Source organism: Aspergillus sydowii, assembly GCF_001890705.1.
Source record: "Aspergillus sydowii CBS 593.65 unplaced genomic scaffold ASPSYscaffold_2, whole genome shotgun sequence".
NCBI lineage: Eukaryota > Fungi > Ascomycota > Eurotiomycetes > Eurotiales > Aspergillaceae > Aspergillus > Aspergillus sydowii.
The window spans coordinates 2,916,352-2,940,733 of NW_024467860.1; the positions used below are offsets into that span (position 1 = coordinate 2,916,352).

General features: G+C 50.8%; 9 protein-coding genes across 9 annotated transcripts; 4 read left to right on the forward strand and 5 right to left on the reverse strand.

The window, feature by feature from the left end:
• Positions 1–3,810: 3,810 nt before the first annotated feature.
• On the forward strand, positions 3,811–5,940 carry ASPSYDRAFT_143534 (stress-regulated transcription factor RPN4; the record flags this gene model as incomplete). Its single annotated transcript, XM_040841347.1, has 1 exon — positions 3,811–5,940. One exon carries the CDS (start codon positions 3,811–3,813, stop codon positions 5,938–5,940), a length of 2,130 nt encoding a protein of 709 aa, XP_040706621.1.
• Positions 5,941–7,911: 1,971 nt separating this feature from the next.
• ASPSYDRAFT_28434 (YbhB/YbcL family Raf kinase inhibitor-like protein) lies at positions 7,912–8,824 on the forward strand (the record flags this gene model as incomplete). Its single annotated transcript, XM_040844520.1, has 3 exons — positions 7,912–7,976; positions 8,143–8,276; positions 8,364–8,824. The coding sequence occupies 3 exons, from the start codon at positions 7,912–7,914 to the stop codon at positions 8,822–8,824; spliced, it is 660 nt and encodes a 219-aa protein (XP_040706622.1).
• Positions 8,825–8,831: 7 nt separating this feature from the next.
• ASPSYDRAFT_171979 (aromatic alcohol reductase) lies at positions 8,832–10,241 on the reverse strand. Its single transcript, XM_040843423.1, has 4 exons — positions 10,095–10,241; positions 9,727–10,011; positions 9,319–9,645; positions 8,832–9,222 (listed from the first exon to the last, which is right to left on the reverse strand). Exons 1-4 carry the CDS (start codon positions 10,182–10,184, stop codon positions 8,959–8,961), a joined length of 966 nt encoding a protein of 321 aa, XP_040706623.1. The 5' UTR covers positions 10,185–10,241; the 3' UTR covers positions 8,832–8,958.
• Positions 10,242–10,564: 323 nt separating this feature from the next.
• Positions 10,565–12,768, reverse strand: ASPSYDRAFT_129618 (glycoside hydrolase family 32 protein). The gene is made up of 2 exons (XM_040840536.1): positions 10,826–12,768; positions 10,565–10,769 (listed from the first exon to the last, which is right to left on the reverse strand). Exons 1-2 carry the CDS (start codon positions 12,751–12,753, stop codon positions 10,649–10,651), a joined length of 2,049 nt encoding a protein of 682 aa, XP_040706624.1. The 5' UTR covers positions 12,754–12,768; the 3' UTR covers positions 10,565–10,648.
• An 875-nt stretch (positions 12,769–13,643) lies between these two features.
• Positions 13,644–15,322, reverse strand: ASPSYDRAFT_86470 (uncharacterized protein; the record flags this gene model as incomplete). The annotated part of the gene is made up of 5 exons (XM_040851665.1): positions 13,644–14,168; positions 14,230–14,326; positions 14,396–14,619; positions 14,668–14,818; positions 14,868–15,322. The coding sequence occupies 5 exons, from the start codon at positions 15,320–15,322 to the stop codon at positions 13,644–13,646; spliced, it is 1,452 nt and encodes a 483-aa protein (XP_040706625.1).
• A 471-nt stretch (positions 15,323–15,793) lies between these two features.
• On the forward strand, positions 15,794–17,331 carry ASPSYDRAFT_28438 (Zn(II)2Cys6 transcription factor; the record flags this gene model as incomplete). The annotated part of the gene is made up of 2 exons (XM_040844521.1): positions 15,794–15,858; positions 15,915–17,331. 2 exons carry the CDS (start codon positions 15,794–15,796, stop codon positions 17,329–17,331), a joined length of 1,482 nt encoding a protein of 493 aa, XP_040706626.1.
• Positions 17,332–17,424: 93 nt separating this feature from the next.
• Positions 17,425–18,911, reverse strand: ASPSYDRAFT_143068 (uncharacterized protein; the record flags this gene model as incomplete). The annotated part of the gene is made up of 4 exons (XM_040841307.1): positions 17,425–18,199; positions 18,250–18,406; positions 18,505–18,634; positions 18,741–18,911. The coding sequence occupies 4 exons, from the start codon at positions 18,909–18,911 to the stop codon at positions 17,425–17,427; spliced, it is 1,233 nt and encodes a 410-aa protein (XP_040706627.1).
• A 543-nt stretch (positions 18,912–19,454) lies between these two features.
• Positions 19,455–21,215, reverse strand: ASPSYDRAFT_144222 (uncharacterized protein; the record flags this gene model as incomplete). Its single annotated transcript, XM_040841410.1, has 4 exons — positions 19,455–19,805; positions 19,881–20,169; positions 20,229–20,779; positions 20,835–21,215. 4 exons carry the CDS (start codon positions 21,213–21,215, stop codon positions 19,455–19,457), a joined length of 1,572 nt encoding a protein of 523 aa, XP_040706628.1.
• Positions 21,216–21,613: 398 nt separating this feature from the next.
• Positions 21,614–24,071, forward strand: ASPSYDRAFT_28441 (uncharacterized protein; the record flags this gene model as incomplete). Its single annotated transcript, XM_040844522.1, has 9 exons — positions 21,614–21,682; positions 21,769–21,833; positions 21,887–22,110; positions 22,160–22,636; positions 22,690–22,930; positions 22,998–23,054; positions 23,110–23,582; positions 23,634–23,837; positions 23,896–24,071. The coding sequence occupies 9 exons, from the start codon at positions 21,614–21,616 to the stop codon at positions 24,069–24,071; spliced, it is 1,986 nt and encodes a 661-aa protein (XP_040706629.1).
• Between the last annotated feature and the right edge of the window lie 311 nt (positions 24,072–24,382).

Here is a 24,382-nt window from a genome sequence, read left to right on the forward strand (position 1 = left end):
CCATCTACACGAGCGATGCAGTTGCATTTGCAGTTGCATTTGGCATGGTACTGTCGTACTTTTGCGAGCTGAAAGATTTATTTGGTATCATTCTTTGTGCTCTGAATTCATCAGGCGCCCACTTTTTACCTGTTTAGGTCTGTTTCTCGAGCATCAGCTTTACCCGCGATCTATCACTTTAGCCTGAACTGGTTGAATACAGTGTAGAATAACAAGCTAAAAAGAAACCGAGGGTAATCCATCAAGCGAATACCACAGAGTAGACCAGGTGACGAACACCACACAACCACAGTACCGCATAAGCCAGCCTCGTGGACTCCCAAAGTCCAAACCCCAGCCAGCCGGGCGTCAGGATCCCGAAATCTCGGCTACCCGCACTCGGGAACCCAACAGTCAAACCCCGGCCTGTCCAATGAAAGCCACCAGGCCCCAATGCAACCCGGGCCCCCCGAATCTGACACCTCGGCCACGATGGATATGTATCGGATCCGGGGGGGTAAAACCCCATCTTCACTCCTACCTTTTCTACTCTCTGCACGATTATCTTCCCCGTTAGTCGAACTCTGCACGGACATTGGACTCAGACCACCGCATCCCTGGCTGGCTTTGACTTTCTTCATTTTCTTACTAGGAAGGGAAAAACACGCGAGTCTTGAACTCACCGTACCCTCCATGGTCGTAGAACCTACCAAGAGCGGACTAGGGGTGATCGAGTACTATGAAGCACTGAGTAGTACTTACAGGGTAAGGGTAGATCAGATCGGTAAGTAATGTCTTGTACAGCATTTCCCCCGTAAAATATTCCAACGACTCAGCGGTCCGCGATCCGCATCCATCATTCGGCAAAGCACTGCACCGACATATTTTGCATGTGTCAATAATGTCAAAAGCTGCAGATCTGGGGCAGGCAGATAGATAGATCGCTGAATAGACAGAGCCCTCGCCACCGGGTTCAGCTGTCTTGTTCGCGGGATGTGGGACGGTAGATGGGATTGCCGGGCTCTGATTGAATAGGAAAAACAGGGAAAGTAGGTTCACGGGCTTTACGATTACCTGGTTGTTGGAAACTTGGAAGGGCTGAGTCCGGGGTTGATTGGATTCGGGCCCACTTGCTTTGTATGTGGAGGGTGGTTGAGAGAGGAACTTGACTCGCTTAGAGTAAGGCTATTGGATGGAAGGGAGTGCGAGAGACATTGGTTTACTTGACATTGGTGGATTTCGTATTTTTTCTAAAACGGTGGATTTAGGGGTGGAAAACCTTGTATGAATGAGAACTAGGAGCTGTTCAGTCCGGGCCAGCTGGGTCTTCCATCTGGGCCGTTGTGGCTCGTGGGTTTAGGCGTTGATTCGATCTATAGATCCGATCGGCAGACTTCCCTGCCCTGCTACAGGGGATGATGGTAGGTATAGCAGGCAGCTTGATTTCAATTCAGCGCGGCGAATTCGTAATTCCGCATTATATTATGGTTTACTATTTTTACTGAGTACAGTAAGGAGAGCGAAATATGCAGGATGCAAGAAGGTTGGATATCCACTTAGTCAGACATTGTCTCGGTCACCTCTCAGGCGAACTAAACGCTCAGACGAACCGAACCACATGGACAGAAACAGAACAAGTCAGGTGTTGCGGTTCGTAAGCGAGAAACTACTAGCAGGTACTACTAGATCGTTAATGCTAGTAGCGGTACGGAGTAATACAAGGCAGATTGTCTGACTGCGATCATGTTGTTCTACAGTATGTGGTCATGTGCCCGAGGAATTGGAATGGACCGTCGGCCAAGTCTGACTCAATTCCCGCTATATGGCTATCAGCTGACCAGCGTTTCCTGGCTGAGCCTCGCAGAAGCTGCAATGAACCACGTTGTCGAGCTTTCTTGGCAATGGGAAAACGCGAATAAGCGAGCCCGCGGCCGAAAGGAGGCTAGGAGAGTAGGAAATCGTCGTGTGCTGGGTTTCGGAACCAGTGTGCCGTGAATGTTGGGTTAGGAGAACACCGAAAGATTCAACAAAAATAAAGTTGGTCGCAGCCGAGAGTTTTCCAACCTCCAAGATCAATCTCTGGTCCCTGCCGCGTGCGCAGTGCATGCAGAAAGGGCAGCGGAAAACGTGGTCGGCTTCTGAAAGGCAGCCCGACTTGCGCTAATCGGCGATCTCGGATCCTGTGAGGCAGCAAGGGCCTCTCAGAGGGAAGAGCGTAAGCGAGTGCTGCTCTCTGATTGACTGCGGTGAAGTCCGAGCCGGACCCTGTGGCTTGATGGTTCCTTTCCTCTGTTTTCACAAGCCACAGCCCTGTGGTGGTGTCCCCGAAGCGGTAAATCGTGGCTGAGCAATTATTTTCAACTCAACTGCCGTCCACGGTGCTGTGAAACCTGTGTTCTCTCGGGAACGCCAGTGCCGCTCCGGCCACTCAGCGGCCGCACTGTGCTTGATTGTGGAGTGCCAACTCAACAGTGATCTTCAAAGCGACCCGCTCCCAGCACTGCTTTGGAATGGAATTCTGCTGCAAGCCTGCAAGGCCTCTGTCTTCATTTGTCATTGCTGAGAGATCACCTCGACTGGGTCGGCCGACTCGGCCCCGGTCTCCAGATACTGACTGCTGAGAATGAGATCTGTGGCTGAGCGCTAAATGCTTCCACCTACTCGCACCTTCGTTGTCCGTCCATCCTGAAGACTCGGTGGGTCTGCGATTAACTGCCTAATCTGCTCCGGGGTATCGGCTGTAAACCTGAGCATAGGGATTGCCGTGCTAAGTCCGGGGTCAGCCTTTTTTTTTTTTTTTGAGTCATATAATTCTTGATAATCAGCATTTTACGTAGGCAGAAGAACCGAGATTAGTGCCAAGGATAGGTCTAGTGAAGATTATTCGGCTTGTAGGGAAAGCCCGGGTGTCAGTCGACTGTTAGAAGAAAGCGGGTGAATGGCATGCTCTGTCAACAACTGATCTGGTGTAGTGTGCACTGAGCGCTTGAAGGTTGAAAATCTCTGCAACCCAATCGGCGAGGGACAAGGCTGGAAAGCAGTCGACTGTCACGAATCACGATGATCGTCGTTGATCAGATCAAAATAGAAGCCTAAAAAAAAAACCGAAAAAAAAAAAAAAAAAGGAAAGAAAAGAAAAAAAGAAAATTCCCAAATAAAAAATGAATTAAAAATAGTCGGAATAGGCAATATCCTTGGACAAATTGGGGGTGGAGACGCTAAATCGTCACAATACGCAAAATACCACTAGCTGGGATTCGCTCCCTCAGGCAGACCCGACCGAGAGAGCTTCCATTTGCTAGTGTGACCTCATTTGAAGTCGACCGGAGGTATTAATTATGGCTTTCGTCCTCCAGATAGTCCATCTCTTTTGCCCCAGACACTCAGACATTCAACACTCAAGCCACACTTCACTCAGCCCTTTGGCGACAAACTAATATCTGGTGAGTCAACCTTATCCAACCACGACACCCAATCCCCACTGCTGCCCATACCGGCCGCACGGCACCCTCACTGTGACAAAGTTCATCGTCATAACTCTGGTTGACTCAACCACTAACTACCCAAAACACTATTAGACCCAAGAATCCGACGTTGTCGACTTATTAAACTCAACCTCCTCGCACTTAAAGACTCGATTTCATCATACCTGCCCGACCCTTCCAGAACTCTCCAGTTTTCCTGTCCTCCGAACCATAGAACGTCGCCTCCCAATACCTGGAAAACATCCACCCCCAACTTTGGTGGTGGCCCTCTGAGCCAACCGATTTATCTATCATCTCAGCTCTCGACTACTTGAGTGGCAAATCCTCACCTGACGTCCACTACATTATGTTCATGCACCCATCAGTACGTAAAGGTGCCATCACAGAACCAACCGAACCAACCTCCGCTCCCTTCATCAACTATCCCGACTCCGTATTCATCCAAGACGACCAGTTTCTTCCCGAGTACTCTCAGGATCTTGCTTTCCAGTATCTCAGCCAGGAGCAACCGCACCTGCAGCCGCCCTTCCACCACTATCGCCAGGACCTGACCTGTGTCTCTCCGCCAAACTCCGTACCCTCGTCTCCTACCTCGTCGCCAGCCTCCTCCATCTCGCAATTTCCCGCCACAACGGCAGCTTCTGCTAATTACGCTGCCGTCTTTGACGGGTCATCCTCCCTTGAAGCGCCGTCAATGACCCCTGCTTCATCCTACAACCCTGAGATTCACATCCAGCACTCCGGTTCGCCACAGCCGCAGTCGTACCTACCTCAGTACCACCAGCAGCAATTCGTCTTTGGCAACCCTCAAATGTTGGCGCAACAGTACATCAACAACCACGGGTGGGAGAACAACGCGCAGCTGTCTAACCCAGCTCATGCCCACGCTATCCCGCGCATGGCACACCAGTACACCGCTTCACAGCAGCAGACACCCAGCTCATCATCAGGGCGGTCGCCAGGGAATTCGTTCAACGGCAACAACTACAGCAGTACTTCCACAAAGCCTCTGCCTACGCCGGTGCACACTCCAGTCCAACAGTCGTTCCTTACCCCTCAATTCCAGAAGAACGATCTGTCGCAGGATGGTAACTACTCCTTCATGGCTGAACAGCAACAGAACCAGCCACAACACCAGCATCAGTCAAGCGACCACTCTCACGCGGCATCTGTCTCAACTGTGAGCCACAACTCTCCTGTCACTCCTCAAAACCACTATGAGGAAGTTGACGACAGCTCCAAAGCTGCTGGCAATGGTGAGACCCAATTCTCCGCTGATGATCGGTGGCTGGACGATTACTTACATTTTGATCTTCCTCCAGACTACAACGCTGCCAGCGGCCTTATCCCCAAGCTCAACCGCACAATGACCGACATTTACCAAGACGAGCTGCTCAACCCAGCTGCCGTGACGACGCCACAGGCTGCAAACCAGTCGTCAAGCCAGCAGCATGCTCTACTAGCTCCGTCTTACCCCAACATGATCGCAAACCGTCTCCAGGCCGCCAACTCTGCCCGAACTCAATCGCCCGTTGGGTCGATCCACCGCGAGCGCTCTCCATTCAGACAAAATTCTCCCCTGGCAGCAGAGTACGAGAATGACGCTTTCCAACAGCAGCAGGCAGTGACCAGCGTGCCCACCAGCCAAAATGGAATGGCCATGCAGCACCAGCCTCAAACTGAGCAGCCAAAGACGATCTCCCCCAAGGATGCAGTGTTGAATGATTTCAACGAAGGCGACGAACAGGGTCTGCACATGCCCTACCAACCCGACTTCAATCTCGGTGATACTCTTGGTCTACGACAAGACAATACCTTCCAGGCCCCGAGTTTCCCCTCGATGGATTCGTTCCCCGCGCAATTCAACCAGGCGCCAAACCAGCAGTTCTCATTCAACCACCCCGAGCAGGGTCGCAGACAGTCCCTACAGCAGCAACAGAACTTCCTACACCAGACCCCGGATTTCCCGGCGTCATTGCCTCGCTTTGAGTCTACGGGAAGCGATGTTTACTCCAATGACATGGCGTCACCTTCTATGTCAAGGACAGTCCAGCGACCGCAAAACACATCTGCGGAGGGTGGCACCTACACTTGCACATACCACGGTTGCACACACCGTTTCGAGACACCCTCCAGGCTGCAGAAGCACAAACGCGAGGCGCACCGTCAAACCACACCGGGCGGTCACATGGTTCCTCGCGGCGATGTCTCGTCACGCAACTCACAGGCTGGCCCCCATAAGTGTGAGCGGACGAATCCTTCGACAGGGAAGCCTTGCAACTCAGTTTTCTCCCGACCCTACGATCTTACGCGGCACGAAGACACGATCCACAATGCCCGCAAGCAAAAGGTCCGCTGTCATTTGTGCACCGAGGAAAAGACTTTCTCGCGCAATGATGCCTTGACACGGCACATGCGGGTAGTGCACCCCGAAGTTGACTGGCCAGGCAAGCAGAAACGCAGAGGCCGCGAGTAAAGCGCATCCCTCAACCCAGGGGGGGGAAAGCATGCGACGAACCCGCTATGCTGGACCCTTGGGTTTGTGGCAGAACAAGTCCTCGCGCAAGCAACGAATGAGGCCAGGAGCTTGAGAGGAGACCCAATGACCCGACATGACATGGAGCCAGCCTCTGATGTCATAGGCGCCGCTCAATGGGGAAACGAGTCGCTGACAAACTGGGATCGCCGTGGAGACTTCCACACCGGGCCAGCCTCGGACGAGCGAATCAGTCCACTGGTGCGGCTATGACGTCACCACCGCAGCCGACTGACGTTCGCCCTTCCCCCAAAATAAGGGAGGGCCTTTTACATTCACATTCGTCGTTGATGTCCGATGACGTACTTCTTTTCCCCCTTCTACACCTTTTTCTTAATTATTACTACTACTATACTATTGTTATTGTTTTTTTCATGTATTGATTCAGCAAGCAAGCCTCGTCCTTTTTTTTTTTTGATTTTGGGTTCTTTCTTTTTATCCCAATTGGGGCATAGATTTTGTGCTTTGTGGCATGGGTGGTGAAAATTATTGCATTAAAAGATTGTTTCATGTTTTATACACGGGTGGGACAACTGTTCTCTATTATTGGCATGCTGTGTGACGACTGCTCAGTTTACGCTGTACTATATTATTGTTGCTGTACGATGTTATGATGCCTTGCATGATTATTCGGTGTTGATATATTTTCGCATTGGCTTGGTTCGCAGGGCGATTCAAAATGGATAGCTGTATACTATGTACAAAAGGATTCAACAACTTGAGTGAACTTGAACTCGGCCAATTACTTTATTTCCATTACCCTTACTCTGTACACAGTCGTAGTGCCTTACTCCACGACCACAGCTCCGAATGTGAACTCAAGCTGACTACATCTTATTGCATCGTTACTAAGAGCTAAGCTAGAAGAGCTACTACCCAAAACAGCATAAAGACCCCCCTTCCCAGAGCTCCTCAGCGGAGTGTTCCCCGTCGAAACAAACCGTAAACGCGGCGATCAAACGTCAGAAAAGGCTCCATTTTGCATTTTGGGTGTTAAGTCTGAAACCGGGCCTCGAAAATTGGGCCGTGCGAGTGGCTGGTGCTAACTTCCTACTAGTAGTAGTACAGTCTAGTACTTTCGTTAGGGAGGAAACTGGAAAGGCTGGAAAGCGATGGAGCTGTGGATCAAAGGGGGGCCCCAACCGGTGCGGAGTTGGTTCCACTCTGGTGCAGCATTACTTCATGCACTTTATTTCTGATCGCGGATAACGATCACGATCGCAGTCACTGGATCTGTACGGTTCTGTGGCTGTGCCTGGATACTGCTTTGTACTGGATAAGGGGGTTGTTTGGTTATTGTGTTTTGTGCCTGACTCTGCCCTAACCTAAACTTGGATATCTGGGCAGAATATACCAAGTCACTGTAACTAAATATACAATCCCAATTATTATCAACATCAATCAACAACTCACGGCTCACAGCCTAGAACTTTGCCAGAAATGAGAAAGGCTAAAATCATTCAAACCTAATAAAATCTTTACTCTCGACCCTCCTCAGTCCCCATAATACTAAGGTGGCAATTACATTAAACGCTACGAATCACCTAGGTGTTACAAGTTCAGTCTGCCTCTAATATCGTACAGAATGCTCTCAGCAGGAAGAGCACACAAAAATCCTGTGAAGCTTTGCTGATCGTTCCATTGTACGCGCGATTTGGATATCCTCTGGCTGACCAGTATCATTAGCTGCTCTACAGCCGAAGGAATTGCATACTCTTGTCGACAGAAGCAGATAAGCTTCCTGCATTAGGACCTGAGAATAAGCAATTTACCATATTCACCGATACCTTTCTCTTCTTAGAAGTGTGTTTCTCTCTTTACGCTCCAGCAGATTGTGTTTTTACCCCGTAATTGTCTTGCTACGGATACAGCATTCAACAATACAATGAATGATTCCTAGTAATCAGCAAAATGGCGCTTCTACGCTTGGCCAATGGCTCTCTGGCTCTATATCTGCTTCCAATGTCTATCAAGTTGTAGGTTTATGACTTCTACATCTACTACTTTGTTGTCGATCTACTTAGCCCTAAACCGGCGCTACGGAGATAAGTCTTACATCCGATCATCCCCGGTACTTCAACTCTCGCTCGCCCCAAATTCAGTTTCTACAATCCAGACTTCTAATATATATATAAAAAAAAGAGAGAATCTCCCAATGCCCAGCATCGCTAGACACGAGTCCGTCATCCAGGCACTCAAGGACGGCACGCACCATGTCCTCGGCATAAACATCAACGGGCAACGAGTCACCCCAGGGTCGAAAATCGCGAAAAAGTGTAGGTATAGTATAACTATCTACCCCAACAAGCATATCCTTCCTTTTTTACCGTATAGCAACTCCCTAACTAACTAACAATCATAAGACACTGAAACCCCGCCAACCCTCTCAGCACCGACAGACCTCCAGCTTCAAGCGGAAGCAACCTACACAGCCATCTCCATCGACATAGACGCCCCATTCGCTTCATGGAACGCTCTCTCGCCAATCTCCCACTGGGTCCAGTCCGGCTTCAGGGTCGTCGATACCGAGCAGTCAGGAGGATCCGAATCAGCACCGGGAAGTAGTGGCAGTGGTTCTGTTTTTAAGCTTAAGAGCGACGACGCCCCGGTTATGTCCTGGATCCCTGCTGGTCCGCCGCCTGGGGCTGCGCCGCATCGGTACCTTTTTCTGCTGTATAGCCAGAAGCCTGGCGCGAGTATTCCCCAGGATTTGTTGGGGAAGGAGGTTGGTTTGATGCAGAAAATCAGATTTGATGTTGATGCGATGGTGGAGAAGTTGGGGCTTGGGGAGATTGTTGCGGTGAATTATTTTGTTGCGAATTAGCTTGTCCTTTTTTTTTTTTTTTTGAATATACATGATAGGACTACTGCTGGTCTAATTGGTTTGGGATAATTATATAGAGAGTGTTATATTGATTGTTAAGTAATTCTTAATATCATCCATTCTAAACCGCCTCATTAATAATAAGGCCTCTTCCCCTTTCCCTCCAGAACCTCAACAAAGCAGTCCCGGAAAGACACCGGCTTCAGGTCTGGATATAGTTCCCTCGCATCCAAGTACCCCAAATACTTCGCATAGCGGGGCTGGTTATCCCCTCGGATGTACTTGCTGTACATATACTGCACAACATAGACCTGGATGCGCTTCGCTGGGTCATTCGGATCAAGAGAAAGAGCAGCTAGAGCATCGTCTAACCGTTTCTCGATCTGCTGCGCGGTTTCCTGCACGAACGACAAAGTAAGCACACTTTTATCTTCCCGAACATGAAAATTGTGCCTGGACTGCGAATGCAGTACAGGGAGGGATAAATAACGTACATATTTCCGCTCAATCTTCTCCCCAGAGACCTCCTCAACAAGATCAAAGATCTCATTCTCACTCAGGACGTCACTCCAGGTATAAACATACCTATTGAGCGTCCGATCATCGGCCACAATCCGAGCCACAAAGCGGCCGATATCGCGCAAATCTGTGAGCAGATTGGGCGCATTGCCGCCGCCGTGGATAACGGCTTCCGCCATCATCAATGCATAGTCAATCCGGCCAGACGGTAGCGGGGGGATGGAGATCTGGTGCCAGAAGCCAACGTCGATGACTGTGTACGGTACCTCCAGTCTTTTTATTTCGTTGTAGATTTCCTCTTTCTATTAACCAGTTAGTCAATTATCTCCTTTTTTTCGTTCTTTTCTTTTCTTTTCTTATTAATAGAAGAAGAGCAGACATACGTCGTCACGAAGCAACATCACCCCCTTTGGCGGCGCGACAGTAATAAACGCACAGGGGACAAATCGCTTCACCCCCGCGCTCTTCGCAGCTCTCACCAGCGTCTTCTGCTGCAAAAGATCGTGAGGCCCGATGGCACTAATAATGATATCGATCCCCGCCAGGGCAGGAGCCAATTCCTGCTCGGGGGCTGTGATGTCCACGACTCGCAATGCGACGCCCAGCGCTTTGATCTCCTGCACTGCGGGCTTCTCTGCAGAACTGGGTCGCACCAGAATCTCTACATCCTGTATTTTGGATTTTGAATTAGTAATTATTTGGCAACTTTAGGCATGCCATGGCTTGGCTTGGCCTGCGGAGTTAGACGCACAAACTGGTTGGATGCTAGTAAACCGTTTAGTATAGACGCGCCTGTTTCGCCTGTTGCTCCGAGGAGCAGGATCTTTTGTCTGGATGCCATTCTTCGTCTTCTAAACAGCTTGAAAGTTGAAGCTCATGAGTGACAGTGTTGTTAAGTATATAGTTAGCAACGATCTAGGATTACTAATGATGTAGGCTGGATTAGTTACGGCAACTACGGTACTGAACATCCGGCATCCGACCCACTCGGGTCTCCGGGCAATAACGCCGTTTGTGCACCCTGACTCGTCCATAAGGCCATTCATAACTATCAGCATACTTTACCTACACTGTCAAGTGAAGCCATCCTATCCCAGTAAGCCCTAACTCTCACCATCCAGGCGTAACTTGATAACCCACAATCTACGACATGTCATAAATGGCTGGGGTGTCCATATATGCTGTCACTCAGCCATCGGAAAGTAAGAATAAATCTGCAATCTCGGCAGGTAATTCATTGGATTAAATCTACTAATTATCGCCATCTTTATAGCTCGCAAGCTAATACATCAACCAGTGAAATCTTCAGTTGTCCCTGTCCGGATATGCATCATACAGACCATCATGAACCGCAATGTTGTCAAAGCTGACCTCACCCTCGCCGTTGTGGAAGAAGCGAATCTCCGTTGAATTGGTGTACCAAGGCCTGTTACAAGTCAGCGTGACTTTCATTAAGGAAAAAAAAAATAAGGAAACACCTACCGAACCCAGGTCGACACCACAAATCGTGAGTTGGCGTAAACTTCAAGCACTGAGTTATCGACGACAATGGTGAGATCCAATGTCTCAACCTTATCATGGTCTTTATCGCAAGGGCCATCTCGCTTTTGGTAACGAGCACGCTCCTTGTCATCGCCGTCGACGTTATGGTCATCATCGTCATTGTGGTCACCGTCACCGCTATGATCACCGTCACCGTTGTGGTCATCATCGTTGCCGCCATCGTGGCCGCCATGTCCATCATGATCGCAACCACCCGCGATATCGAAAAGCCGGATACGGCCAGACTCAGTCACAGTACCGAGACCAGGTGTAGTCTCGGACGCAGCACTTGTGTGGTTACGGTCAATGACAATCGACTCATTCGAAAACTGATAATAGATCGTCGTCCACTCGAGTTCAGAAGCAAGGATTTGAAATCCGGACTGGACTTCCGAGTCTCGCGCAGACTGGGGGAAGGAGATTTGGGCTTCAAGGGCGAAGAACCTGCTAGTGGGCGAGCGCTCAAATGGAATGGTGCCGGATTCATTAATGTCTCGCGAAGGCTCCTCAAACGAGGTCCCAGAAGAGACGATTGCATCGTAGGTCTCCCTCGCAATATTGATTCCCAGTGTCTCCAGCTCGACACCACCAGATCTCCTCTCGCCGCCATGTTCTGCCACACGCCAGGATGCAGTCTCGTGGATGAGTTCGTTGTCGACCACATTCTGGATTGTGTGTATACTCAATTCACGCGGAAGCAGGAGAGTATTCTGCCACCCCTGCTGGGCAGCAGGAAATCCAGCGGCAGCACCAAATTCATCACCTGTAAGCCAAACCCACGAGATGAAGCGGTCGGGCGCTCCACTCTTCTCAGAAGCCTGAGATGTGCTGGGTAGAACCTTTCCAGCACCGGCGTATGCGGCCATGCCCCAGTCCAAAGCACCGGCCATATAAGGCGTGAAGGTAACGTTTTCGCCATTCTCTGAGGAAACATTTCCCGCTGCCCACAGCATGGCATGCATAGATGTAACCGAGGGCTGGATGGGCGCGTATGCACCCTCAACTCCAATAGTCATAAACGTGTGGCCGTCAACGTTGTACCCTTCTCGATCGAGAGAGAAGACGTTGCCGGTTTCGAAATTGTAGCCCCAGCGTTTGGCCCAAGTGCCGTCACCCCAAGTCGAGTTGGCGGGTTCTTGCCACCACTCGCCTAGATATTCCCAGTTCTCAAAGGAGGAGTCTTGGTTGCGGTAGAGAAAGATTCCGGGCCCTACATCATGGACACCCCCGGATATGGCGGCATACCATGTATCTGGGTCACTACCGGTAACTTCGTCTACCTCGTGGTTCTGGAATACATAAGGGTCACGGAAGGCTGTAACATCGAGTCCATCTGGCGGAAGTGGAATGACTGGGCCTCGGTCAAGCTTATCGAAGTGGTGACCACCATCGTCACTTACGGCCAGTGACTGAGTCTCGCTTCCGGGGGTATAAGGTAGAGTCCAGTGGATTGGCAACGATGTCACAGAGGTATAAAGGAGCGTGGGCAGGTCATCGATTCCGCTGGGGATGACAGATCCATCAAAGACGGCTTCGGGGTCATTGGGGCCACCAGCAACAATAATGTAGCCGCCGTTAGGATTGATATCACGATAGGTCACCAGGTCATCGGTGTAGACGCTGGAAATGCCGGTGCCATTGTGGAGGAATCCGACATGGAACAAACCCGTCGCCGGGTCATTGTAATGAGCGCATGGGTCCCCGATTTGGCCATTTGGGGGCAGAACGTGGATCTTGGGTCTCCAGGTCTCGAACAGCGAGTTCTCAGGGAGCGTCGTCAGGTCAGGGGGTGGTGAGTCGTAGTCGACCTCAGTACCGCCAACCGCCTGTCTGGCGAGAAGAATGTCCAGTGAAGAGGGGAGCTTCATGGCGGCGGTAGTTTCTGGAGCTGCAGAGGAGAAATGGGGGGGGGGGGCAATGTCTATAGGAGTACTTAAGGGCTCTGGCCAGCATGAACCGGCATCCTGTATAGGAAGCTGCGACTGTGCCGCCAACATGCCAGGAAAGAGCCCCTTAAGCATTCTTACCCTTGGGCCGCCAACATGCCAGGAAAGAGCCCCTTAAGCATTCTTACCCTTGGGCCGCACTCGCCAGTTGGCCGATGACAGTTGCCCGTTTCTGCTTTGCGCCATAACATTCCTTGCAAGTTGCATCCGTGCATTGTGATTCGGTTCAATCAACTCACCCCTGGTCGGTTGGTGACATCGAGTAGAGGATAGAATGTAGCAATATCAACAACTTCGATATGAACAGAACCAACCGAGCGCAATGCTTATATCGACGACTTTGGGGCAAACAAGAACAATGCTTAATTTAGCAATTTTAATCAAAGATGGCCGTTACAAAGCGTTAATTCTGGGGCTCGGAATTGCATGGTTCTTTTCATGCAGAATGTGGCGCTGTTACTAGGGCATTATTGCTAGGACACCACCACCAAGGGTGGTATTTGTTACTTGACCCGGATTGTTTATTCGAGCCAACTCGCTTCGAGCAGTGCCATGTGAATGCAACCCCTCAACTTTAATATTAGGGTAGTAAGGACGGGGGCGACTGATGAAGTCTGCATACTCCGTACAAGCTGTGTTGTCAATCGGGTCTTACAGATCAGGAGTATACAGTATATACAGTCTGGATCAAGATATTCGACATCGTGGCGGACAGACTATCCACGCGGAGCAGCTCGAGGCCTTACTGGACGTGAAGGGGTTCTACTACCAACCCGGGAATGGGTATATGTGGCGGATTAAGAGCTTATTTCTCAAACAACATACCTAAACCCCGGGTGTCGACTACTCAACTCCACCTTCTCCTCCGACGACAAGCCATCAAGAACCCAATCCCTCCTCCCCATCTCCCTCGCCCAATTCTCCCTTTTAATATACCCTATCAAACCCGCACAAACCCCCCACGACCCAAACAGAAACGCAAAGAGAATCGCATGACCCTGCCGATACTCCGGCGCGTCCTCGGCCAAATACACCCACGGGGCAAGAATCCCCCCCAACGAACCAACAGCAAAGACCAGACCCGACGCAACAGCCTTGACAGTTGGCGTTGCCGCATTGTTAACGGCCCAGGTGATCCACAGCGGGAGGAAGGCGTAGATCCCCGGGGCGGCGAGATATAAAGCGCCGTATTTTGCGCCGGGGTTGGATGCTGGGAGGAATAGGAGCATTCCTAACCCTGTAATGCCGATTGGGGCTGTGAGCAGGATGAGCCAGCCGCGCGTGTGGTAGCGGTCTGAGATGTAGCCGACTATGATGGAGAAAATGCAGGCTGCGACCTGGTTTGTTTACGTTAGCATGTGTCTTCTACGATGCTCCAGCTTCTCAAGATAGACTTACATATGGCCCGACGGAGAGAAGCTGGGCGAGTTCGCCTGTGTATCCCATTGCCTGGATAATGGATGGCGAAAATAGGGAGAAGGACTGTGCACATGTACTGTAAAAAGCCGATTAGCATTCTCGGAGGCTCTATCTAATTTCAAAAAGTACAGAAGTATCGACTCACTTCCCAAAAAAAAAACCCAATGCGCAGGCCACAATAGGCAGATTCGTTAGACCTTGCATAACATGCCGCATTCTAGTACGTGAATGCTCACTCGTCCCAGCTGCATCGATCTGGATCCTATCTACAGCCAGCCTTCTTTGCGACTGGGTCAAGAACCTCGCACTTCCTGGGCCACTTGGGATGGTGCAGAATGCGATGACGGCGAGGATAACCGATACCAATCCCTACAAGAGTTAGTTACAAGTGGAAAGTATATTTGAATGACATTCAACCTCAAAGAAAAAGATGTTTTTCCACGTATGGATCAGTCCCCAGGCAGGTAGTTTGGCTAGACCGATGGCAAGCAGGCCGCCGAATGCGCCGCTCGCGGAGGATGCAGAGATGTAGATGCTTGTTCGGAATCCGAGTTCATGGCGGCGATAACTATTGGTGTTAGGCTGGCTTGGAACAAATAGACCTTTGGATAACTCACAATAATGACAGGAGAAAGACAAGACCAGGGGATATCCCTCCCTCAAACACGCCTAGGATAAACCTACAAGCATACAGTCCTCCTCTATCGGTCACCAGCGAAGTAAGCAGCGTGACGGTGCCGAAGCAGAAGACTAGTATCGGCACGTAAATATGGCCACCGATGAGCTTGCAGAGGATGTTGGATGGTAGCTCGACAACGCAGTATGAAACGAGGAGGCATGTCAACGCGATATTGAAGCGGAGACCAGATAATTCCAGGTCCTCCTGCAAACCCAGCAAGCGGGCATTTCCGATGTTTACTCGGTCGATGAAGCTGAACAGGTTTATCACGGTGAACAGGGTCAGCAGCCGTATGTCGAATTGTCGCACTATGAGGCGGGCCTGCCTCTCCTCGTCTGCCACGGGCGCTGATTCATAGCTTTCGGTGACGTCTTCGCTCTTGTCCTGGACCATCTTTATATACGACACCGTGGCAGGAGTCTGAGGTGAGAATCGATGATTAAATCAGAGTGTGCATCTTTGCTTTTTGCAGTCCGCATCGGCATATCTCTTCGATATTATGCAAGACGTGGGTGGCAGCATTCCTGGCCGACAAATCAGGCCAATCAGCGCATTTGGGCCAATTCATTGCTGCAAATCATCGAGTTGGAAACCAGAAAGTGTGGAAAATGAAGTATACACATCGAAGAGGAGGAGGATGAGTGCAAGTTCAACGTTCCGATCTTTCCCGATCAGCGCTGAAGAAGTCCGGGCTGAGTCCAGGCTGAGTCCAGCTGAGTTCAAGCTTTCCTCACGGCGATCATCCTCATCTCCCGCCGACCGTGTCTGCACTCTGCCTCTGCTCGCCTTGATAATGTCTTAGAGGATTTGCCGCTGTACCAAAAAGGGTCAACCATTATCAGTAAGGGCTCTAGTCTGGTTGTCATGTCTTCGCTGGCACGTCGCAGAAAGTTCACCTCGCGATCCTTGACGGGCTGTCGAACCTGCCGGTGAGAATAACATAATCGATCTGAGGCTGTGAAAGAAAGCTTACTGATAATCGCAGCGCCCGCCATAAGAAATGCGACGAGTCGCCCGGTGCATGCAACAACTGCGTGTCGACCGGCCGCAAATGCGACGGGTATGATCTCGCCCGCCTGCCAGCAAAGAAGTTCGCGCTTGCGGGTGTCCCCCCAGTCGCATCCCGGCTAGGATGGCACACTACCGCAGACGAGATGCGGTCCTTCTCGTACTTCGTGCACTGCTCCATCCCCAGCTTGGCCGCCTTCTTCGACTCGCCGCTCTGGCGCCGGGTCTCGATGCAGATGGCCCACCTCGACCGCGCCGTCTATCATGCTGCCAGTATGCTAGGTGCCGTCCATGAAGACTCGTTCCAGAACCAGATGCGTCTGTCGGGCGAGAATCTCTTTGTGCCGCGGCACCGGTTTGCTATCGAGCAGGCTTCGCGTGCAATTTCGATCCTGAACTGTCGCCAGGCTTCGCAGGATCCCCAGCTGCGGGAGGTCGTGCTGATTTGCTGTCTGCTGTTTGTCATTTCTGACTTGCTTCTGGGGCAGTATGATAGTGCCTTGCGGCATCTTCGCGGTGGTCTTGGAGTTTTAAAAGAGGCACTAGAGCAGCAGCAACATACAATTCCGCTAGACCGTTCGTTGATCGAAACGTATCAACGGTTAGACGTCGAATTCTCTCATTTTGGCCCTGGCAAGCCGTTCTTGTTCGCGGATATACAGCCAGAAGAGGGATCTCCTGACCGAACTTTCCCACTGCACAGTCTACGCGACGTGCATCAACGTGTCCGCCAGCTGATAAACATCGGCATTCCGTTTCTCGCCAAATGCTGGCCTCTCTCCGGCGCTGATATTCAAGCCGACCACGACAATCTGTACAGCCAGCAACAGCGCATACTGTCTCTGTGGTGTGAACTCAGCCCGCAGGTCCTCTCATTTCGCGATCGCTTCTACCACAAGCTTGACTACAGAGAACAACGCGCGCTGGAACTCTACATGCTCCAATGCCGCGGTCAAATTGTCGGTATCAAGACATGTCTGTTTGACGGGTCTGTCCCTGCCGAGCTTGTCCCGGACTATGAAGATCTGATGTCTTTCTACGACGCGTTCATAGCTCGATTTCCCGAACGTCCAACAATCACTCTGGACTACGGCGTCCTTCCGAGTCTCTATCTCATCGCGTCCAGCTGTCCTGATTATTCGATCCGCTTGCGCGCGATTAATGCGCTGCTCGATTGGCCGCATTGCGAGGCGATTGTCAATTCAAATGTAGTCGCTTCATTGACACTGCACTCGCTAAAGGTGGAATTGGAGGCGAATAACCAACAGCAGATCTCGTGTCTCGATGGAAGAACGGACGAAGAACTGAATCAGTTTATAAACAGCACATTCAAGTTGTCACAGCAAGCTGCAAACTGGTCCACGGTTCGCGCATCCAAGTTTCTTCTACAGTGAACGTGGACGTCAAGTACAGGAATGAGTTGCATTTATCCAGTTATGTAACTTCAGGGGCTGAATGTACCAGTGTCGCCAATCCATGCATCATCATCATAACAAGGTCGCCTCAAACAGAGCGCTGGGGATGGTGTCTGGTTGACTCTTATAGTTATATACCTTCGCAACCTTGAACCCCGCCTTTTCGAGAAGGGTCACCCATTGCTTCTCTGTCCGCTCAAGTGATGAGAAAACCTCCATCATATGGAAATCCAGTGTCGCTGCCAGCGGCGGCACATTGGCGCCAGCCGGGATCGTATGCTCGTGGATAAACAGGACCGAGTCCTCACTCATAGCCTCACGGATATGAGAAAGGGCAACCAATGCTTGCTTATCCGGCCAGTCATGCAGAACCGTCCGCATATAATATGCCTTTGCACCACGTACCGGCTGCGCGTCGAAAAAATTGTGCTTCATGGCTGTAATGCCATCCGGAAGCGGGGTTTTGATGTCGTCAATTACCTGCGGCAGATCCTGGAGGATCAGTTTCCCTGGTAACTCAGGAAACCGCTTCTTAAACACTACAAGGTCATGGCCAACACCGCCGCCAATATCGACAAGCAGGGCTCGGTCTGGAGATTGGGAGACGTCTAAATTTTCCGCCACTGGGTATAAGTCGAACCAGTCCTCGCTGCGGTGCTCTTGGGCTCCGGTCATAACTGAATTAAAGGCCTGTTGGGTCTCTGGATTCTTCTGGAGCCAGTCCCAGTAGTGATCATTTGTGTTGTACGCAAACTGCCAGGGCGAATCATAGGCGTCTTCGGGACTTTTGTACTCGTTCTTCTCTAGAAAGTCGAAGAGCTTCACGGATGCTTGCATGCATGCATGGCTGGGAAAATGTGAGTATCTCTCGAGTTACGGATGTGTTGCAATACGTACAAGTGTCTAATCATATTCGCAGGCACAGAGACGCCAGCGAACATCATCGCCTGCGGCAAAGGCTTGTATGTTGCGGGAGCAGTTTCTTTACAAAGCCGGTGAGCGCAGAGGAAACGCAAGACACGTTCTGTAGCCATCAGCGTTAGCGGCTTCCTTTCTTCTCCCTTCCTCTCTACTCCAACAAAGAGGGCATTGTGTAAAATTAAGGGGGAGGGGGGGGGAAGAAAAAAGAAAAAAAGTATGAAAAAATCTTACCCAGGAACGCATAATCCCCCTTCGTCTTCGAAGAAAGCTCCTGCGCAGTCATCTCAACACCGCCCGATTCAGCAAATGCGTCAAAAATACCCATTCCCTGTGCGATCCGGATCACGACGATACCGTAGTGCTAGCCAAGAAGAAAGTTGCGGGTTAGTAAAGACAGGACGGGGCAAGGCAAAGCAAGGTAAGGCAAGAGTCAATTGACTAGTCAGGTTCTTCTGATTACCACATACTGAAAGGCACAGGCGCTGTATAGACAGCAACGGAGGCTCCAGTGCGTCCTGCAGCTGGCTGAGTACCCCCAGGAGGTGCATGCGTTCAGCATCTTGGATCTGGTCTGGTGGTGGGAGGTTTGATAGGGCGGTTGTTATGGTGGTAGTTAGATCGGACAGGGCCTTTGTCATGGTTGCGGTGGGCTGTGTAGGTTTAGACCCGATGATGAGATCGAAGACGACGAAGATGAGAGGGCAAAAAAAAAACAAAATTAGAGAGCATGACGGCGGCGGGGTCACTTCCTTTATACTTAAACAGCGATCACCCCATAGCACTTTAACTCTTGTTGCTCACTTGTACGGCTCAACCTCTTTGGCCCACAAAAATTGTTCTGGCACGTAGGTGGATTGGAATTTGGAAATCATTCCTTCTCACTAACCACTTTCATTACCAATCATTTTTGTCTCTGTTTAATGGTAGTGCCTAGTTTCTGAGGTTAGGTTAGGTATACTAGCATCCAGTGGGTTGAGGTCCCACAGACATAGCGCCAGGCTTGAGTTAAGGTTCTGCTACTGTGCAGTAAGCATTTAGCTCGCCAAAAAACACGCTCTGGCAAATCACTGTCCACAACGTTAAATCATATCCTTGGCTTCCCCAGGTAGTCTCCAACTCGTTCTTGAAGCGGAAGCGAATTATGTATTCATCGATTGGGGTCGGAAGCCCTCCTTCCAACCTCAACGAACTCTCGCCCTAACAAGCAATGGTCCTTTCATGTCACTAATACCAACACTGACCAGGTCGGGGATCGTCCCCTTATACCTCCCCAACTCCACATCCGCCCGCTCCTGTTCATCCGCCAGCTCGAACGTGAATTCCTTGAGAAGCGTGCTGAACAGCTTGTATATGTTTGTCGTGGCTACCGTCTTCCCGATACACTGTCGGCCACCCAGACCAAAATGCATCAGGAGACGTGCCTTGGCGTTCACGCTGGGGTCGTCCCATCGGGTTGGATTGAAGATGTTATGGTCCGGGCCCCATACCGCGGGGTTGTGGTGAAACGCATGGTTGCAGACGGCGAGAGATGTCTATATGGATGCTACTCGGTTAACCGGAAAACTTACAGCAAAAGCAACAGTAATTTCGTTTGGTCAGCTACGCACCCCTTGGGGAAAGTGGTTTCCCTCAATAGTTATCCCGGCTGGGTCCATGACGCGGCGTGCCAGCGGCATTGTGAAGACTGGCGTGATACGGAAGTTCTCCCGTACACAGTTGCGGAGGAATGGGAGCGAGGATTCGGCGGTGGTGACGGAATATGCGGGCTCGGTGGATTCGAGGACGGGGAGATTAGAGTCGATCTCCTCGATACATTTCCTCATGAGCTCAGGGTTGTGAAGGAGGTGGTAGAATAGGAGGGACGAGGTAGCGCTGGTTGTGTGGGTTCCTGCGATACTGAGATGTTGTGAGCGTTCGTTGTCAACCAAAACCCACTACGAATTAAATAAACGTACATAAAGCCAAATGCCTCTGTTTCCAGGTCAATTTGTGTGAGCTTCTCTCCTGTCTCCGGGTTCTTGGCCTTGATCAAATTGGTCAAGATATCCTTTCTATCTTCCGGGCTGAGCGAGGTTCCATCACCCTTAAGGTCCGCCAGTCGACGCTGGACGCATTTCGAAGCAAGATCTGCACAAGCCTTTCGACCCGCAAAGAGCTTTCGAAGACCGTCATGCGGTACAAACTGGAGCCACTTCTTCAACGACTTTGTCATGGAAGGCCACGCGCCAGTCACGGCGGCTAGGAGGCTGTGCTCAATGACAGGAGGAACAAGCAACTCGTCATCAGCTTCTTGGACCCCAAAGGACTGACTGAAAGCGAGTTCCCCGATCACGTCAATCATATAGTAATGCAGTAATTTCTTCAGGTTGAAAACTTCCCCCGTAGAGCCGTAAGTCCGGATCCGGTCCTTTAAAATGTGAATGTTAAGATCCATGTACTTCTCCATCTCTTTGATATAACTCAGGGAGAAACTGTGTGACATATGACGCCGTCTTGTTGAGTGCAACTGGAGAGAAAAAGCTATTAGATTCCGAGTAAATCTCCGGCCATGTTCTACTTACTGTTTCATCGCGCATACCGAATACATTTGGGTGAGCGGCTCCATATGCATCGTAGAACTCGGTTTTCGGCATGGATCTCGCGCTTTTCTGATAAATGATCGGTATGGCGCTTTCATACGTGACACTAAGTTTATCGGGTCCATATCTGACAACAGGTCCGTACTTTTCGTGAAGTTTTGTCAGATTATACGGTTGTTGGAGGGTAAAGAACTGATGAGCCTGCCATAGATCGGTGAGGCTAGCGAGGAACGGGCCCGGGTATTTGGCCAGGCGATGGAGACAGCGCTGATAGACGACATATATCACTATGCTCGCGGTAATAACACTACCTCCAGCAACCAGCAGGCTCTCCTTTGATAACTCGACAAGGACCGTTAGCATGTTTGATCGTTCTTTGATTGAATGATTGAATAACATGGGTATCCATTGTGGTTGGGCCAGGACACGGTAGGTATTTATCTGGATGACATCTCGGATACGCAGGATTGGCAGACATCTTGTCAGTTGAAAGCAAATCACCCCGCACAGATGATGTTCGACACCTCACGGGCACGGCAAATTGGCGATGTGGATTGCTGTGTTTGCGTTGACTGTTAGAAGACGACTACTGCGGAGGACGCCCTCGGGAGGAGCAAAGTCCGGGAAGGGCCCGCCCGATTGGCCAGAGCGTCCACAGTCGACTGTGGGGGAAATCCCGTGATATGGGGGTCCATTGTGGAGAAGAGAAAGGGATTCAAGATAAACTGGCCAGATTTGGAGAGACATAGCAATAGAACAGTATGGACAATATACGCAGGATGCGGAGAACTGAAGTTGCGTGTGCCGAGTGTCGGCGCCGGAAGCTCAAGGTGAGTGTGCTCGGCTCTCGGTCTGGATACCATGAATTGACACCTCGCAGTGTGAAGGGACACGGCCAAGTTGCTCACGGTGTCAGAGCCTACGTCTAGAATGCACCTACATTCCATCTCAGGGTAGTAGTCGTGTGACAAAAGCGGCACGGTGCGTTTTAGGGCCCCACTCTGTATACACCCTTGCACCTAACAATACTTCAGGGCTGGAAACCGAGGTGACTTGCTCAAAAGGATAGAGACTCTCGAGGAGAAACTTCAAGCGGTGACGGAGCCCGCCTCGTCATTGATTGATAATACACCCAGGGGCAATCAGAAAGATCAAGAATCTTGTGACCAGCGGACCGCTGTAGACGAGGGCGTTCCTGTAGACGTACTCTCAACGAACGCCCTGACAGAAACATCAGATAGTGAAGTTGGCTATTTCGGTGAGCCTCCCAAGGCCGTGCGCAAAATTTTGTCTAACAAACAACCCAGGACCTAGCTCCAACTATGCGATGTTTCGTCTGGTATCAAGAATCTTTGCCCAAACAACAATGATGTACCTACCAGCAGACGGGGCGGCGCAGAGCCTGGATTCTTGCTATCACTGTGTCCAGCATCAAAGTGAGGCTTCGGCTATGTCAGCATGTAATCCAGAGGCGAGAGCGGCACCGGTTGCCAAAGAGCTGTATACTCTGCCTTCGAAAGAGGAGGCCACGCTTCTTCTCGACCGGTTCTTCTCCGCCATTTATATGGTACTTCCATATATCAGCAAGTCAGGTTTGCTCGAGGAATACCATAAAGCGACAGAGCAGCGTCCTCCAAAGTTTCGTAAAGTGTTGCTTGCACTACTTAACATTGTCTGGGCACATGCGTCCGCATCGTTCGGTAATCCACGGCGAGAGGATTTCTACCAGAGATCTGTTGCGCTACTGGACTCGAGGACTCTAGAACGTCCTAGCTATGAGTTGGGTATGTTTCACATTAGCATGCCAGTGTTAATCGGGAACTGATTTTTGCTGAAGTTCAGGCACTGCTCCTCGTGGTCGAGTACAAGCAGAATCATCAGCGCTCGATATCCAGCTATACAACTCATGCGCTATGTGTGAAGGCTGCTTTCCACGTCGGGCTTCATTCTAGGGCTGCCATTGCCTCCGGTAGACCAGGTGAGGGAAATCTCCGCTTGCGTCTCTGGGATGGTGTAGTCAAGAACGACAGGGAAGCATTCAGCTCATGTGGAGTTATCCAGCAAGCTAATGGTGGCTTGTAGGATCATCGGTTTGACGCAAGGCCGGCCATTCATGATTCCCCGATCTGTTGGTGCGATCAACAGCGAAGTGCAACGCGACGGAAATCCCACCACCAGCGATCTCTACATGACCCATATCTCGTAAGCTACTTCCTTTGGTCGCTTCCAATAACAAACGCCGCTCACTGTAACACAGGTCATCTCATTCTGTTATTGAACAGGCCATAGAGTCGCTGTATGGCGGTAACTTGGAGCTGGTGGACTCCCCAAAAGTCCAGGTTCTGATCTCTCAGTGGATGGACCTGAGCTGGCGTATCGAAGAGTGGTCGGATAATTTGACCTCAATCGGGGGACTTGTATCAGGGTCCGAATTACCGGCGTGTCCAGGTACGACAGACGGTCGCACGGCTGCACGCGTGCTATTGACAATTCAATACTATCGGATGCGTATGCTCGCTAATTTCCCTCTCATTTCACAGTTCCTCCTTTCGGGTAAGGAAGTTACCCATGAGCCCCGGGCACTTGACCGTCTAAGACAGAGATTGCCCTTGATTGTCCAGGATGACTGGCATGCTGTGCGCGAGCTGGGCAGGATGATAGCTGTGCTCGGCAACGCCCGCGCAACGTTCACCAGCACCTTTGCTGCTTGGTACACCTGCAATTACACGAGTATGATGGATCTCACTTACATATAATGACTTGGGGCTTACCGTACTTCAGTGCTCACGATCGCGCTACATTACTTTGCAATTCTGCTTGTCACAAAGCACGAACCAGGTCTTCTTGATGTCAGCTCCGCCATCACGGTTCGCCAGGAGATAGACGAGACGCTGAATGTTATGAGAACGCTCGGCAAATCCAGTCTGATCACACAGAAGGCCGGCTGTTGCATTGAGCGACTCCTGACTGTTTTCGATACACTTGGTGCGTGCTTGGCGACCATATCTTCAGTGGTCACTTCTCTTCTCTAACCACCACTCAGGAGACGAACTTAGGATAGCACCCTCGGTTTCCCTCGACTTTTGGGATACCGATTATATCCTACAGAACATCGGGCGCCCTTCGAGCGACTTCCTTACCACATTCAGCCGGGACGAATTTGACCAGCAAGATCCGTCGTTCCTCGAGCTATACTCTAGCATTCCGCTGTGCGAGTAGTTGTCACTGGAGCGATCCCAGCGATGAGTGTGGAGGTTAAATGGAGGTACACGACTGGTCCACAATTATGTTGGTGGTCGCGAATCGGCGGGCAGCTACGGTACCCGCACACAACGGCCAATCGGCTCATGGGCTGCCGTTGCTGTTGAAGGGTATCAAATATCGATCCATCAACCGACAAACCCCGGTCTTAGGAATAGAATGCCACCCCCATGGCCGGGCCACAGCTCAAGCTTACTTACCCCGGTGCGGGGATGAGAACATGGGACCGGGGGGTCTTTCATTGTGGATATCTCCACAAACTCTCGATG

What these genes read in the sequence shown, in the direction of transcription:
- ASPSYDRAFT_171979 (XM_040843423.1), bottom strand. Translation starts at nt 10,184, where the DNA reads ATGGCATCCAGACAAAAGATCCTGCTCCTCGGAGCAACAGGCGAAACA. An exon ending in TACTAGCATCCAACCAGTTT is followed by an intron (nt 10,012 to 10,094) that starts GTGCGTCTAACT and finishes TCCAAAATACAG; the next exon opens with GATGTAGAGATTCTGGTGCG. An exon ending in AGAAGATTGAGCGGAAATAT is followed by an intron (nt 9,223 to 9,318) that starts GTACGTTATTTA and finishes TCGTTCGTGCAG; the next exon opens with GAAACCGCGCAGCAGATCGA.
- ASPSYDRAFT_129618 (XM_040840536.1), bottom strand. Translation starts at nt 12,753, where the DNA reads ATGAAGCTCCCCTCTTCACTGGACATTCTTCTCGCCAGACAGGCGGTT. An exon ending in GTGGTGTCGACCTGGGTTCG is followed by an intron (nt 10,770 to 10,825) that starts GTAGGTGTTTCC and finishes GACTTGTAACAG; the next exon opens with GCCTTGGTACACCAATTCAA.